The sequence below is a fragment of the Aulonocara sp. 'chitande type north' Nkhata Bay genome, linkage group LG16 (genome assembly GCF_057382095.1).
Source record: "Aulonocara sp. 'chitande type north' Nkhata Bay isolate Kocher_YH1m ecotype deep benthic linkage group LG16, A_spYH_male_GT1.1, whole genome shotgun sequence".
Taxonomy (NCBI): Eukaryota; Metazoa; Chordata; class Actinopteri; order Cichliformes; family Cichlidae; genus Aulonocara; species Aulonocara sp. 'chitande type north' Nkhata Bay.
The window spans coordinates 27188083-27205525 of record NC_141359.1 but is presented as its reverse complement, the minus strand read 5'-3'; the positions used below and the strand labels follow the sequence as shown (position 1 = coordinate 27205525).

Below are 17443 nucleotides of genomic sequence, written 5' to 3'. Positions count from 1 at the left end.
TTTTTGAGTAATGATCACTGAATGATGTTAGTATGAAGTATAAACAACAAAGGTTTTTGTGCACTTTCATGAATATTCACCTAGGAAACATGTAATGACTGTATGACTTTGTTTTGCTTTGCTTTCGTTTTGAAGCTGCTCATTTGTGATATTGCTATATTATGTGTTTTGTTTTGTTTTGAAAATGCGTATATCAAGTATTTTTTGTATGCAACTTAGTTGGGATTTTTGACTACTCTTTGGAGTAGGTCATTGGACTGCTTCATTGTTGTTTGGTAAATACCTGCTGGGAAGCAATATACTTACTGTAATATAACATTTATGAAAAGGCAAATGTGAAGACTACTTACTGATTGAAGCTGCAACTACTGTAGAAGTTCTGTCTAATGTATTTAGAGATTTTCTTACTTATTTTTCTTACATTTTAAACAGTTATTACTATTGACATCCATAACTTTTGGTGACAGAAGACACTCAGCATGTAATTTTGTTATGTTAAGTGCAAATGCAAATGAAATTGGCAGAAATCTGTCCCAACCTATTATTATCATTTAATAAAAGTTTTCTTATGAAAGAAAAGAAATGGCAATGCCTGTCATATTTCTAAAAAGGGGTCAAGGGTTAGCTAATATTACTATAATTAAGTATAATTATATAATAAGTTTAAGATTATTACTTCATTTCATTCCTTGTTCATTTACTGTATATTCAGGAGTTCTTAAAGGAATAAAGATTACCTACTTTACACTAACTGTGTCTGTTTAATGTGATTTCACTTTTTCACTGTATCATTTAATTTTAATGTGTCAGTGGCCAGTGTGACATAAAAACTGTACCCGGTAATACCAGTAAAATCTGACAGGAAAAAATCTTTGAAGTTTGCTGACTTTGACTCTCTCCCTAAACTTCGACCACCATCTATGGCAATGTAGAATTAAGGCTACGTCCAAACGTACACGGGTTTTTTTGAAAACGGAGATTTTCCGTTTTCGTTTTAAAAAATAATCCCGTCCACACGTAAAGGCAGAAATGAAGGAAAACGCTGCTAGGAACATGCCAAAGCAGCGCACACCTTTGATGCTGCGTTTTCTCCGTTTTTCTCATCCACACGTAAACGCAAAAACGGAGTTTTCAAAAATATCCATCCTGGCCAGAGTCTTTAAAAATCTCCGTTTTCAGTGACCGAAAACGCTGTTTACGTGTGGACGAAAGGTGCAAACGCATAGAAAAATCTGCGTTTTCAAAAATACCCGGGTACGTGTGGACGTAGCCTAAGATTGCTCAAATTCAGGATTACTTGAGCTCTGCAATTCATGAGCTGCGGCTGAGATGAACATACAAAAGACATCTATGCTAAGATGAGATCAGCCCTGCACAAGATTAGACAAACCATTGAATCAAAGTGTTTTGGGCAGTTTAAAGACAGTGATGCTCACTTAAAGATTACGTTTACATATACTGAACTCAAAGAAACGTAATTAGAGACGAGATCCGTTAGAAAGAATAAGAAATGATTGTACATGATCATTAAATGTACTTAAGTTTCTCAAAAATTGTCTGTGTGAATCTTAATCATCCATATTAGTAAATGGAGTTTGCTGAATTAGAATTCCAAGTGTACCTCCAACCACCTTCAAACCAACAAGTAGTATAATCAACCCAACTACGTAACATGTCTATATGGTCTCCACGAGAATCTTGTTTTCACAAAGGAAATTCTAATTTGGGTGTTAGCAGATAATGAACCTAAATCTAAAAAATGTCATTGGACCCCATTTGGATGTTCAGTTGTCAGTGAAGAGGAGCACGAGTTAAAGTTAAAAGCATTTTTTTTTATTCATTGTAAAGTCATGTTATGAATATAATGACACCTTAACAACATATCTGGCCAATACATGTTTCCATATATTGTTTGTAAGGAAAAAGTTCACATATATATCAGATTTGGTCCTTGTGTTTTGCCTCCTATTCTCTCTTCCTTCAACTGATAATTTACACTAAATCTCTACATACAGCAGGGTGGCGCCTGTAACTGAAGGGATGTGAAGATAATAATAATAATAATAATGGATTGGATTTATATAGCGCTTTTCAAGGCACCCAAAGCGCTTTACAATGCCACTATTCATTCACTCTCGCATTCACACAGTGGTGGAGGTAAGCTACGGTTGTAGCCACAGCTGCCCTGGGGCAGACTGACAGAAGCGAGGCTGCCATATCGCGCCATCGGCCCCTCTGGTCAACACCAGTAGGCGGTAGGGTAAAGTGTCTTGCCCAAGGACACAACGACCATGACCGGGGATCGAACCGGCGACCTTCCGGTTACAGATACGCTTCCCAACCCCCTGAGCCACGGTCGATAGAAAAAAGAAGTAAGGATCTTTACAAAGTTAGTGCGATACAATGGGAGCTCAAGGTGTAATCTGGGTTCTACAGCTTTAAGCAGCTGCAATCACTTTCTGGCAGACAATCACTTTTCGGCACAACACCGGCAATGACTTTGCAGACATCCTGGAGTCAATCGACAAGCGATTGTCCAGTTTTGATGTGAGGATGTCCCTGGTGGAGATTTCACACCGGGAATTTAAATCTCTGAGAGAATCCCTGGAGACTGCTGAAAACGTCACGCTACGGGAGTCGGTCAGATCTTTTACCGAAAATGTGACCCAGCTAAACATAGAAGAAGAAGAAAGAGAGACTGTTATCATTTACAAGCCCGTAGCATGAGAGATAACCTTGTGCTCTCTTGTATTCCAGAATCTGCTGGAGAGGACACGGAAATAGCGGTGGAAAAGCTTCATTAAAAACACCTGAAGCTGCCTGAGGACACCGTGTGTTACTCTATACGGTTTACAAAGCACCTTATTTTCCTTGCCATCAAATTCAAAATGTGTCCATCATAAATGAATGCATGACAAAAATAACTATTTAGATTAAAAAAATGTCTTTATAACTTTGAAGTTTAATTCATTAATAATTGCTTATACGCATGTGTGAAATAGAGTCACTATAGAATTTGGTTAATTTATTCATAATTTTTTATTTTATCCAAACTTAAACTTTCTGCGGATACCAGCAATTTAATATTTCACAAATGAGAAAAGGAAAACCCACCAGGGAAACTGCAGATTACCCAGGTGGGTTTGTCGTACCTGACCAGAAAAATATTGGATGTAACTTACATACGTTAAACATGCACGATTGTATTATGTGATTGTGGAGTTTGAAAGAGGTTTAAACTTAAGATTCTCGAACAAAAAGCCAGCATATTTATATAGAACAGTTAAATAGTGACAATAATCTTAAATTCATGTGAGGGTGTACAATACTGTTCAAAACTCTTTGGCAACTCACAAGGCACCAATCTTGTCACGATTGGTGGAATTAACAACACAGAAAAATACTGTCAGATTTGTTCCAGCATGCAGTATCATCTGGTAAGGGTCTGATTGGCAACAGCTTCATTTTTCAGCCTTACAATGATCCCAAACACACTGCCAGTGCAGTAAATTCATACCTGGATAGAAAAACACAGAGTGGAACACTATCCGTCATGGATTTGCCTCCAGCTCTGTTCTAGTCAAATGTCCCAGTAAAGCATAAATAGGTCTTATTAATTTATTCTTTACACCTGATCTTTATTACTCCTGAGCACTCACATACTGCAACAGAACTTTTTTCACGCATTTTGATGAGAAATTGTATTTGGAAAAAAAGTGATTTGGGAACCTTAATGATGGCTCTGTACCAAAAAAAAAGCTACAGATTTTCTCACAAGTTTAATAGCATGTCTACCAACTATTACCTGTTTAAATAACTGCTGAGCATTACTCCAAATACTTTATTTGGTGGCTCCTCATTAAAATTTTTATTTATTTGTTAACATGAGCATCAGTTACTGTGTATTTTTAACACCTTAAATTCAATGTGATACCATTATCCTGCCTAACAACCTAAAAAGCTCCAAAAGGATTAAGTATGGAATATAAATGGAAAATCATATATTGCACTCCAAACACAGCAGTTCTGAAATGGCTGAAAAGACCAATGCTCTGTTGCAGTATGCAGAGTACATGTGTAAATTGATCATAGTACAAAAAAATATAATGCCTTTGTAGAGCGGTGATCAAATACAGAGATAGAGGTCGCTGACATTGAGACATTCAGAGCCATCAAATAAGACAGCACAGCAGTTACATGATTCGATCTTACCACAAGAGGTCAGTACAATACATTAATGTAGTAGACACAAATTATGCAGGTTGAGGCATAAAAATGTACAGAGTAAAAAGGTAAATGAGGTAACCAGGCTTAAAATCCATCTTTTCTTTTTCTGTACACAGTCAAGTAAAGACTGTAAGCTTTCCTCTGCTTTAGAGGAGTTCTTTCAGGCTTGCTAATTCTACTTTTGTCCTTCCAGAGATGGTTGTCTGGGAAAATCCCAGTAGATCAGCAGTTTCTGAAATACTCAGATCAGCCGATGCTCACTTTGAACTTAGCTGGGTCATCTTGGCCATGTCTACATGCCTAAATGCACTGATTTCCATTTCCTAAACTGACACTACAGTGTTTACACTAGACAGTATAAAGTTGGAATTCAGTGAATGAATCGAAGCATCACCAGTTTAAATGCAAATTTATCCCTGCTACACTTGATGTAACATAAGTCTGACCATCACAACCACAGCCACTGTGTATCAGTCTAACACAGATCTTTACTGTGAATTCACCACAGTCCTGCAAACTAACTAAAATGTGTAATTTCTTAAAGCACATCATATGAACTACTTTCAACCCACTTTCATTCCCAAACATTTCTGTTATAAATGACACCGCTTAACCAAAAGTAACAAGTCCGTTATGAAAATGTAAAAAGTAGAAAGTAATTATATTTGTGTTAAAATATAGGTTAAAAAGTTAATAAGTACTCAAGTAAAATATAGATACCTGAAAACCAAGGCTGGACTGGGACAAAAAATCGGCCCGGGCATTTTGACTAGAGACCGGCCCACCAGGATAAAGATTGAAAATGTGACGTCATTCAGGGGTAAAACCGCAAAGGATTCTGGGAACTTGTGGCAAGAGGTACTAGCGCACGCAGGCTTTCAATTGAACTCAGTTACACAGTGATAAAAAGAAACCCAAAAAATGGCAAGAAGCTGTTGTATTATTATCTGCAATAGCCGGTCGCATGACAGCCACGGGAAGCCGACGGGTAAAGAGATCGTTTTTTTTATCTCATTACGTCGTTGAAGAGAAATTTTTTAAGCCATGTTTCCGAAGTAAGAGCCGACGGATGGTCTGGATATACCAAATATAACGTCCCAGAACACTTCAGCTCACATGTTAGTCTGCTCCAAGCATTCCCACAAAGGTCAGTGTTTTGTAGTAGTTAATATGTCATTTTTCTTAACATAATTGGTGATATAGGTTACAAGCAAGTCTGGCGCTGAACAGAAATTGTCGCGCTATGCTCCTTTATTTATTGTGCATAAATAGTAAATTGTCCTGACACAATATTGCGTTTCGCTTCTGTTATTATGGTACATTGACAAAAACATATACTTTTATTCACAGGATAAAACAGGTTTTTTTGTATCACTAATTGCCCAGTGCGATTACAACATACAATATTATTGTCACTGCTACATTTCTGTAATGCTACCAGAAATTATTTCCACTACTAATTAATTACCGTTGAGCTCAAAGGTTATATTAATAAACGGTTAACGAATGTGTATTTATGAAGACGATTTGTGAGACTGGTAAACTTACCTTTGTTCGTATGATGGTCTTTCGTTCTACACGGTGCATTTCAAACCGCGGTAAAGTGAGCCGTCATTTGTGAGCCGCGGTCAAGCCAGCCGCCTCTTATCCGCAGCATAAATTTCCTTGCGCTTTTACACCAGTCTTTACGGTAGCGCCTTTTCGCTTTATGTGCCGATTGAAAGCCTATACCCGCGCACACGTGCACGCGCGCGAACAGTCGCACGCACATGCGCGCACACAAATTACAATGAAACAGCCCGGTACAGTCAATGCAATTATGGAAATGTCAGAAATTCATGAAAAATCATCCTGAGTAGTTGATGTCCAACTTTCAACACATCCCTCCTCTGGGACACCTACTGTACCTGTGTGCCAAGTTTCAGCCAGATTTACTGTAGAATTCCTCAGAAATTAATGGAAACATGTATTCAATTCAATACAGTCAATACAATAGAATTATGTCAATTTTCAAAAATTCATTAAAAATCATCCTGAGTAGTTGAGGTCCAAATTTCAACAGATTCCTTCTCCGGGACACCTACTGTACCTGTCTGCCAGGTTACAGCCAAGATTTACTGTAGAACTCCTCAGAAATTAAAGGGTACTTGTATCCAATGCAGTCAGCCAATACAATAGAATTATGTCAATTTTCAAAAATTCATGAAAAATCATCCTGAGTAGTTGAGGTCCAACTTTCAACAGATTCCTTCTCTGGGACACCTACTGTACCTGTGTGCCAGGTTTCATCCAGATTTACTGTAAAATTCCTCAGAAATTAAAGGAAACTTATATTCAATTCAATACAGTCAATACAATAGAATTATGTCAATTTTCACCTTCTTCAAGCAGTGGTACAGGAAGAAGTCTGCATCCTTCAAGAAAAACATGATTTTCATGCAGGACAATGCTCCATCACACGCGTCCAAGTACTCCACAGCGTGGCTGGCAAGAAAGGGTATAAAAGAAGAAAAACTGATGACATGGCCACCTTGTTCACCTGATCTGAACCCAATTGAGAACCTGTGGTCCATCATCAAATGTGAGATTTACAAGGAGGGAAAACAGTACACCTCTCCGAACAGTGTCTGGGAGGCTGTGGTTACTGCTGCATGCAATGTTGATGGTGAACAGATCAAAACACTGACAGAATCCATGGATGGCAGGCTTTTGAGTGTCCTTGCAAAGAAAGGTGGCTATATTGGTCGCTGATTTGTTGTTGTTTTGTTTTTGAATGTCAGAAATGTATATTTGTGAATGTGGAGATGTTATATTGGTTTCACTGGTAAAAATAAATAATTGAAATGGGTATATATTTGTTTTTTGTTAAGTTTCCTAATAATTATGCACAGTAATAGTCACCTGCACACACAGATATCCCCCTAAAATAGCTAAAACTAAAAACAAACTAAAAACTACTTCCAAAAACATTCAGCTTTGATATTAATGAGTTTTTTGGGTTCATTGAGAACATGGTTGTTGTTCAATAATAAAATTATTCCTCAAAAATACAACTTGCCTAATAATTCTGCACTCCCTGTAGGTCTGTTGACAGAGCTCTGTACAGGTCTGCTCGAGCTGACCTGAAAAGGGGTCCCACCTGTCCAGCAACAACACATGGCATGGAATAATAGACATCATAAACCACAGAGGCAGAACTGTGAAAACAGAAAACCTGAGTGTGCAGCTAGCAGAGGAAATAAACAGCTTCTTCGCCCGCTTTGAAACACCACAACAGCAGCATTCATCTGCCTCAGCCCTGCTCCCATCCTCATCCTCACCTGGTTCCTGCACCGCTCCATTCACTGTAACGGAGCACGATGTCAGATGTGTGTTCCTAGCAGTGAACCCCAGGAAGGCGGCCGGTCCAGACGGAATACGTGGTAAAGTGCTAAGACCATGTGCCCACCAGCTCACCCTCATCTCCACCAGAATCTTCAACCTCTCACTGGATGAAGCAGCCATCCCATCCTGTCTAAAATCAGCCACAATCATCCCAGTACCAAAGAAGTCTCCCATCACCAGCCTGAACTATTATTGCCCTGTGGCCCTCACACCGGTAATCATGAAATGCTTTGAGAGACTAGTCCTTCAGCACACCAAGGATTACCTCCCCCCAGAATTCGACCCCCACCAGTTTGCGTACCGTGCAAACAGATTCACAGAAGATGCCATCACCCTCCACTCGGTGCTGAGTCACCTAGAACAGCGGCAGAGCTACGCCAGAATGCTCTTTGTGGACTACAGCTCACCCTTCCACCACTCGCCCATTGAGAGCCTACTAACTTACTGCATCACAGTATGGTACAGCAGCTGCACTAAGGCGGATAGAGCCACCCTCCCAGCATGTTTGCAATGAGTAGGAGATGCTCTGTATCTCACTGTACAACTGTATAGTGACAAAGGTATTGGGTTCTTTTCTAAAAATTGCTATAAACAGAGGAACCCAAACTGATGAAAAGTGGCGAATATTTTTTTTCAAATGACTATTTTTAGTGGATGTTTGATATGGAGGCAGAATGACAGAATGTTAAAAGAAGTTACTTTTAGTCATTCTAAGCCGGGCATTGCGTTCTCTGGCTGTTCAAAGCCATGGAACTTTAGACTTTCCAAGCAAATAATGATGGCCATACTGATGTTCTTTTCAGTACATTTTACTTTATGTTCATTTTCATTTTTATGATGTTTCTATTTTTACACAATTCCTCCCACATAGCAAAATTGGTATGGCCTGGATCTGTCCCACACAATGTGCTTACACATGGCCTGCGTACCGCAAAGAATGACGGCCCCATGGTAGAGTTCAAGGCTGGACTGGGACAAAAAATCGGCCCGGGCATTTTGACTAGAGACCGGCCCACCAGGATAAAGATTGAAAATGTGACGTCATTCAGGGGTAAAACCGCAAAGGATTCTGGGAACTTGTGGCAAGAGGTACTAGCGCACGCAGGCTTTCAATTGAACTCAGTTACACAGCGATAAAAAGAAACCCAAAAAATGGCAAGAAGCTGTTATTATTAACTGCAATAGCCGGTCGCATGAGAGCCACAGGAAGCCGACGGGTAAAGAGATCGGGTTTTTTTTATCGGATTACGTCGTTGAAGAGAATTTTTTAAGCCATGTTTCCGAAGTAAGAGCCGACGGATGGTCTGGATATACCAAATATAACGTCCCAGAACACTCCAGCTCACATGTTAGTGTGCTCCAAGCATTCCCACAAAGGTCAGTGTTTTGTAGTAGTTAATACGTCATTTTTCATAACATAATTGGTGATATAGGTTACAAGCAAGTCTGGCGCTGAACAGAAATTGTCGCGCTATGCTCCTTTATTTATTGTGCATAAATAGTAAATTGTCCTGACACAATATTGCGTTTCGCTTCTGTTATTATGGTACATTGACAAAAACATATACTTTTATTCACAGGGTAAAACAGTTGTTTTGTATCACTAATTGTCCAGTGCGATTACAGCATACAATATTATTGTCACTGCTACATTTCTGTAATGCTACCAGAAATTATTTCCACTACTAATTAATTACCGTTGAGCTCAAAGGTTATATTAATAAACGGTTAACGAATGTGTATCTATGAAGACGATTTGTGAGACTGGTAAACTTATGATATGTACGATGGTCTTTCGTTCTACACGGTGCATTTCAAGGTCCTGTACCCATCCGTCGGTAAACTGTACCTGGGCTTGTTGCAGTGACCTGAAGTTACTAAACTTCATGAGTGTATGCACTCACTCCAAGAACCGTATGATTATAAATCTGAGCGTGGTGAAAGTTGGGCAACACGCTAACGTATTTTGTCCCTCTGCGTGCTCGTAAGGGTCTGACCCTTTCACTCCTTTGATTTTTTCCTCGTATCTTTTCTTTGTCTTTTCGTCGAGTCTGTCTTTGTACGGACCGGCATTGTTCTCCTTTTGTTTTGTACATTCCTTTTTTGTGCGGCAAAGAAAAAACAAGAAGGTATTGGAACCAGAGAATGAACGTTTTGCGGTGCTGCAAATGCTTGCATTTGATGCGGTACTTGGATTGTTTTGCCACTAATTCCCGGCATGCAATGCGCGAAAACCACGTGATTGTTAAACAAGGGGGCGGGTGCATTCGGCCTCCTCGGCTGTAATTGGTCCAGCCCAGAGTCGATCATGACCAATTGGCCAATCCAACACCTTTCATTATATATACCCTTCCTAAAAAAAAAAAAAAAAAAATCCATCGGCCCATAAAAACAAAAAATCGCCAGCGGCCCACCGGGCAAATGCCCGGTATGCCCGATGGCCAGTCCAGCTATGGATGCCACTCACTTCAGGTGTCACATTGTGTCACGAGAATATCCCACGTGTGATGGCTTGCCACCTTGGAATCAAAACAACCAGGCATCATACTTTGGAAAATCACACATTTGATGACCTTTCACCATTAGCTTTTGACTTTGAACAGAAGGAAGAACTCACTGTTCGTATTAAAAACATAATTTCAGCCTATCCATCAAAGAAGGATATCCTTAAAGAGCTCATCCAAAATGCTGATGATGCAGAAGCAACAGAAATTCACTTCATCTGGGACAAAAGACAACATGGAAAAGTAAAAACATTTGGGAAGAAATGGAACAATCTCCAGGGTCCAGCACTTTGTGTGTTCAACAACAAAGTGTTTTCAGATGCTGACATTAAGGGAATTCAACAGCTGGGAGAGGGAGGAAAGCACAGCACCCCAGGGAAGATAGGGAAGTACGGAGTTGGATTCAACTCTGTTTACCATCTGACTGACCTTCGATCCTTACAGGAGACGAAGTACTTTGCATTTCTGACCCCAATCAAAAATACATTGAAAATCATTCAAATAACCAGCGATATGGCATTGGCTATAAACTAGCAGACACTTTCAAAGAAATGTACGTAGATGTCTACAAATCCTTTCTTCCAGACAAATTTTCTCTTAAAGACGGCACCATGTTCAGATTACCTCTGAGAATGGGTACAAATGCAAACACCTCCAAAATATCACAGCAAGGAGTCACTGACCGCGACATGAAAGAACTGTGCTCTGCCCTGTCTGAAGATCCTGAAGGACTAATTCTCTTTCTGAAAAACATCTGCAAAATCAAAGTCCATGAAATCAGTGAAGATTCAGGAGGACTTAAAACCATCTTTGAGGTTGAAAAAAATCTGCCACAGAAAAGTCGGGAAGAAAAAGATGCTTTTGTAAAACATCTACAAAATGCACTGCAATCAGACAAACCAACACCGCACAAGACTTTCTATGAAACTGTGATTTCCACCTCAGATAAAAGACAAACTACATGGATTGTTGCAGAACAATTTGGCTCCTTCAAAGACAGCTACGATTTAAAACTGTCAGACAAACTTCCCCAAGCATCATTAGCTGCACGTGTGAACACAAAAGGATCCAGCGTCATGGATTTTAAAGGAGAAGCCTTTTGTTCACTTCCTTTGCCAGGGAAAACTGGACTGCCAGTACATGTCAATGGAAACTTTGAGGTTGATTCTGCCAGGAGAAGCCTTTGGAAAGAAGATGGGAAGAGTAAGAAATCCAACTGGAATGAGATTTTGAAACAGAACGCCATTGCTCCGCTTTATGCAGACCTCGTGAATTACATCAGGCGAATGATCACAGTCAAGAAAGTTTCCCTTGCAAGGATTGAATCATGTTTCAGAACAGAATACTTGTGGTTTTGGCCAACTGTGTCCAAGGATGTTTGCCCAGACTGGCATGAAATGATACATGAAGTATACAGATCACTGAAAGAAAAAGGCCTTGATGTAATCCCTGTGATGAAGAGCTCAACACGGAAAATTGCAGATAAAAAAATTAAAGAATACTCATTTGACTGGTGTAATGTCAGCGAAACAGACTCAACTGAGGCACCTTACTTGACAACCTTGGGAAATTTCAAGCTGAATAACATTTTGGAAGATCTTGGAATGAAGCTGGTTCCTTATTCCACAAACATGCAGAGGATTTGGACAAGTTTCAGATCTGCTGGGGTTGAAGTGAAAGAGGTCAGTCCCTCCACTGTGCAGACTTTCCTACGAGCAAAACCTCTAAATGATCCAACCCAAACAGATGAGGATTTGCCTTTACCCATAAGTGCCACTTTGATCAAAGATGAGAAAAGATGTTCAGAGCTCCTGAGTTTTTGTTTAAAAGATTTCTCCTCACAAAAGGTCACACAGAATTTACTCAATGGCCTTCCACTTCTTCTCACAAGAGATAAAGTTTTAAGACTCTTCAACTCCCAAACACCCACGTGGATATCAAGGTATGAAGATCTCTTCTTTGACTGCCAGGCTCAATTTGCAGATTATCAAATCAACATTTGGCACACTGACCTTCTTCAAAGATTAAAACTTGTCAGAAATATGACTTTGCACCACTCAGAGAAATATCTGAAACCATTAATTCAGCATCTTCTTTATGACTGTGACATTGATCCACACAGTGGTTTTCATGTCCCCAATGAGAAAATATTGAAGTGGCTAAAATTACTTTGGAAGTTCATAATGAATGAAATTAAACCGCCAACATCTAGAGATGACGAGTCCAGTCTGACATTAAATTATGTGAGGAAACTCTTCAGTGACTGCTATATTTTACCTGTTGTGTGTCCAAGGTTGAACAACAAGCTCTTCCTGCAAACAATGAAACACATGTCAAGTGTTGTGTTTGCCTCACAGAAACACAAAGACATATCAGGCATCCTCTTCAAACTTGGTTTTATGAGGTTTGATCATGTTTTCTTCTCTGAGATGGACCGATGGATATATTCATGTCTACAAGATGAACTTCTTGATGTAGATGATCAAAGCTCAGTGTTGGATCAAGTGTACAACATTAATCGCTCAGAGTTTTCCCACCTTTCAAATGATAATATGAAAGAGTTTCAGATGTTCCTGCAATCAGGATTATCCAAGTCCAAAGTCAACCAAGAGTATGTGAGGAAGCTCAAATCCTTACCAATATTTGAAACAACACATGGTGAACGAGTGAGGATTGATGGACCTAAGAAGGTTTTCATCCTCAAAATCAAATATTCAGTCATATTTCCAGATTTGTTTAACCTACCCCAAAACAGCAGCATCTTTCTCAAACAGAACTCTGAGAACTACATGCTGTCAGAAACACTCAACATTCAGGTCCTGGATGATTTGGAGTATTTCATGAAGTTCATTCTGCCTGCTGTACACCAACTCACAGAGACACAGATTCTTCACAGCCTCAAACTGTTGCTGTCACTAGATTATTCGTTGAAGGAAAGAAAAATTATCATCTCCTCACTGAAGACAGTGAAACTGATTCGCAGTTCTCAAGGTAGACTGGAGCCTGCATCATACTACTTTGATGAAAGTGTGGAGCTGTACAAACGAATGTTGCCCCACGAGAGATTTGTTCCTGAGATATTTTGGACTGAGCTTTGTGAAGGAGATGACTACACAACAGAAAAAGCAAAAGAGCTGGTCAGAGAACTGGGAATGAAGCATGTTGTGTCAGCGGACGAGATAATACATTTTGCATACCAGCTGGAATCAGAAGCAAAAGTTAACAGAAGACTCAAAGACATGAAACTGAAATCATCATTACTTTTCAGGGAAGTCTTAAATAAAGCATGCAACATCAAAACTAAAAAGCAAAATTTGTTGGAGAGGATTGCCGACATCAAATTCATTTTTCCAGTGATAATTCGAAAAGAACTGTCCAACTACCACCAACCATTTGCTGCTGAAGGAACTACTGTGAAAATTAGAGGCTCTTTGATTGACAAAAATCCAGAGCATCAAGATTTGATTTGGACCTCAATGCCAATTATAGACCTACCATTTATGTCACAAGGTCTTCAGAAAATGATAAAAAATGTTGGAGCTCATGAAGAACCACCTCCAAACTGTGTAGCCAGTAACATAAGAAACATCTGTCAGTCACCATGAAACTGACCAGCTGATCAAAACACGAGCTAAAGTGTTCAGAAGTTCGTACGCTTACCTGCAAGCAAAAAGATTTGAAGGAAACCAGCTGGCTGGTCTTCCTGTTGTGTTGGTTGAAAAAGACACAAAACTTGTGACGGTTGATGACGTGTGTCTGTCGCTCTCCTATGATCTGGACTTCAGACCATATCTGGACTTCAGACCATATCTGTACAAGATTACTCCAGAAGATGCAATGTATGCACCGTTCTTTCAGAAAATTGGTGTGACGAACGAAGCTACTGCAGAACAATATTGTAATGTTTTGGCAGCAGTTTACGCTGATTCCTGTGATAAACAGAAACTACATTCGAACCAGCTGAGAACTGTGAAACGAGCTGTTGAGCAGTTGTTTAAGTTAATCAATGCTCAGGGAAACCAGACGCTTCTTGAAAATGTTGAGACTCTGTATCTTCCTGCAGTAGATGGTAAATTATACCCATCATCCACACTCTGCTACAACGACACAGTGTTTGAGACCAAAAGGTTGGAAGAAGCGCTGGAGAACAAGTTCCTGCTGCTTCAGAAACTCAGTGAATGTCATTTGGGCAATGACAAATACAAGCATCATCAGCTGTTGCAACTGCTGCCTCAGAAATTTCAGCCAAAGATGCTGTCTGAGTTCACAGAGGAAAGAGTTGTGGAATCAAAGATGCAGCGTTGTGAACTTGGGACTGGCTGTGAATTTAGTGGATGGTTTGCTAAACATCTCTCCTCAGGAGCCTTTAAATATGGATTCATTTGTCTTATTAGAGAGCAGTTGCAAGGCAAAATAACACAAGAAGATGCTTCTAACATATGTGAGAAGATTTTTGGCAGTATACAAATTATCTGCTGCAAAACGTTGGAAACAACACTCTGGCTCAATAAACAGCCACTTCCTAAAACTGATGAAGAAACTGATGTTTTTGTGGAACGAGGGCAACAAGGGTGTACCTTTTACTTAAAGCACAATGATGACATGGCTCTCAAAGTGATAAATGAAGTCATTACAACATTGACAAAAGAGATTAATGTTCTTTTAGGAAACACAATTGCATCGGTTCATCTTCCAGTGCTGGGACAACTCCTCATGTGTAATGATCTGCAAGATGTTCGGAAAACTCTGGCTAAAAATCAGATCCGTGACAGTGCTGAAACTGAAAGTTCCTTTTTTAGTCCAGCAGCCCCTGGGACGGAAGTTCCAGGAGAATGGCATGATTGTTTGGACATGAATGTCCTCAACAACTTTGAAGAGGGGGAATATGTTGGCTACAGCATTGATGACAAGTACATTTATACAGTTATTGTTGAAGAACTGCCTGGTCACAATGGACGATATTCATGGAGATACAAAATAGATATTGGAGAAGATGAGCCCATTGAAGTCAGCTGTGTCGATCTGTTTCAGTTTAAACGAGAAAAGAAGGTAAAAACAGAAAGGAGGAAATGCATGGAGCCAGAACCACAGAAGAAGACGCTAAAACCAGAAGAAAACACTTGCATGGAGCTGGAACCACTGACAGGAGCTGTGCCACATTCTTCTGAATTATCAACAAATTCTTTACCGGCCTCTGTTGAGGAAGCTAAAAGGGAAATTGATAAATGTTTGACAGAGATCTGGAGGCTTCCTGAGGAGGAGAGGCACAAAGCCATCAAGAGACTGTACCTCAGGTGGCACCCTGACAAAAATCCGGATTGCCAGTCTCTCGCCAGTGAGGCATTCAAATATTTACAGAATCGAATTGATGAGCTCAGCAAACCCAAAGCTGCAGGCTCGACCTTTTCAAGCAGAAATACAAATTTCAGAGGCTTCTATCAACAGTGGAATCAGGAGGCCAGGTATCACAGAAACAGTCGAGAGAGGTTCTCTAGAGGCTATAGAGGTTTCCATTCCTACAACTTCTGGACCCACAATGAAAATGTCCCAAGGCCAGACAGAGAAGAGGCCAGCCGCTGGTGTAGACAGGCTCGCTGTGATCTCAATGCAGCTCACAAAGACACTGGTGGAGGGAGCACAGAGTGGTGTCTGTTTAAGGTCCATCAAGCACTGGAAAAGTCTCTCATAGCAGCATGCTATAAAAAAAATGGACAACACCCCAACAGCAGCTCAATTTCAGCCACTGCTGCACAAGTTTCCCACTACAGCCTCCAACTGAGAGATCTGCCTGAGATTGTGAAAAACCTGCAGACACTCGGGGTGGATCCCAAAAGGACTCAATATCCCAACTGCCATCCATATCCTCACATACCGAACGGACAATTCAGATCAGAGAATGAAATGCTGGCACTGAACAAGGCATCAGAGCTCCTTAATAAAATAGAAGCATATGTGAATTAAGGATTTAAGACAGATGGACTATCAATTAGTGTGACTGTGTTTTGACATGTTAAACAGATGATATCTACAATCTAAAGCTGAAATATTATTTAGCATCACAACCAAAATCATTTCAAGTTGTCTAATTTTTCACAGTAATAATCACAGAAAACATTAAATGAAAAATGTTTTTATTTGTGTCAATGCTATTTACTCACTAGTGTTTTTATATACATTTAGAAATATTTACTTCAGCTTTCCTGACTTTGAGATATTCAATGTATGGTTTTGTTCTGAAAACAAAAAATCAAATATTCTTCTTGATTAAGTTTGTTGACATCTTTGAGTTGCAGCAGAATCACTGAACCATCTGCTGGAGATCAACATATTCACTGTAACACTGTCATGAAATGAAAAATGTCAAGGTTTCTATGTTTTAAACAGTTGTGACTACTTCTCAGAGCACAGTTTAACTACTTCATCTATAGATATTTTCCTATGTTTTAAGCAAGTTCTACTACTGTGACCCAAGTATGTATTGTTAAATTTATATGATTTATGATACTGAGGACCAAAACAATACTGTATGAATTTCCAATGAAAGTTTGTTTTTGCAAAGATTTTTTTAGCATTCAGATGAAACAAAATATTTAATGCAGTATTTGGCATTTGAGGGGTTTTAATGTAGTAGTTTTGTTCTGGAAATAAAAATACAAAAGATTTTAATGGAAACTTTTTCAATTTTTATTTAATTTTACCTATAAAATGAAATGATGAAACAGCAATCTCATATTTCAAACACTGATTCCCAGTCTTTCTAATACTTCTATAGTTACTTTTGGAATTTTACTGTCTCTTTTTATTAATCATGTACCCAAGACTTTTGAGAAATAAAGCGTACTTACTAAATAATGACACTGTGTATGTTTATGATGTGATTTCACTGAATGTTACAGCAAAGATTTACCACTTCTTTTATCTTTTATAAATTGTGGGGATTGAGCCCCCAGAGGTCCAATTCCATGTTTGAGAGGACATGCAGTAAGTCCATATGTTTTGACAGATTTCCTTTTACATCAGGCACACCGTCAGGGATCTGAGCAGAGAATAGCAAATGTGATCACAAAGAGCATATGAACAATAGTTTTCAAGTGTCATTATATCAAACATGTCTTTGCATAAAAGCTGCAAAACATTTAAGCCTTACTAAAAATTATAAAGATATGAAACAATAATATATATAAAATACACAATTACTTAAAAGAAATCAATAAATACACAAACACTTCAACCAGTGCTTCCTCCAACTGGATGAGTAACGGGAACCACTCACTGTTGGATTTGTGAGTGCTAAAATTATACTGTTACTAGAGCCATCCAGTCGTTCT

The 17443-nt window shown here is 39.3% G+C and overlaps 1 protein-coding gene across 1 annotated transcript in view; it reads left to right on the top strand.

Moving 5' to 3' along the window:
* Positions 1–16744, top strand: part of LOC147311721 (sacsin-like) — a 33883-nt gene extending 17139 nt beyond the window's left edge. Inside the window, exons 8-9 of the mRNA XM_086266610.1 lie at positions 12699–12708; positions 15175–16744. Coding sequence (XP_086122736.1) covers positions 12699–12708; positions 15175–16076 — 912 coding nt within the window. The 3' untranslated portion in view covers positions 16077–16744. The remainder of the gene's footprint in view (positions 1–12698; positions 12709–15174) is intronic.
* The last annotated feature ends 699 nt before the right edge of the window (positions 16745–17443 follow it).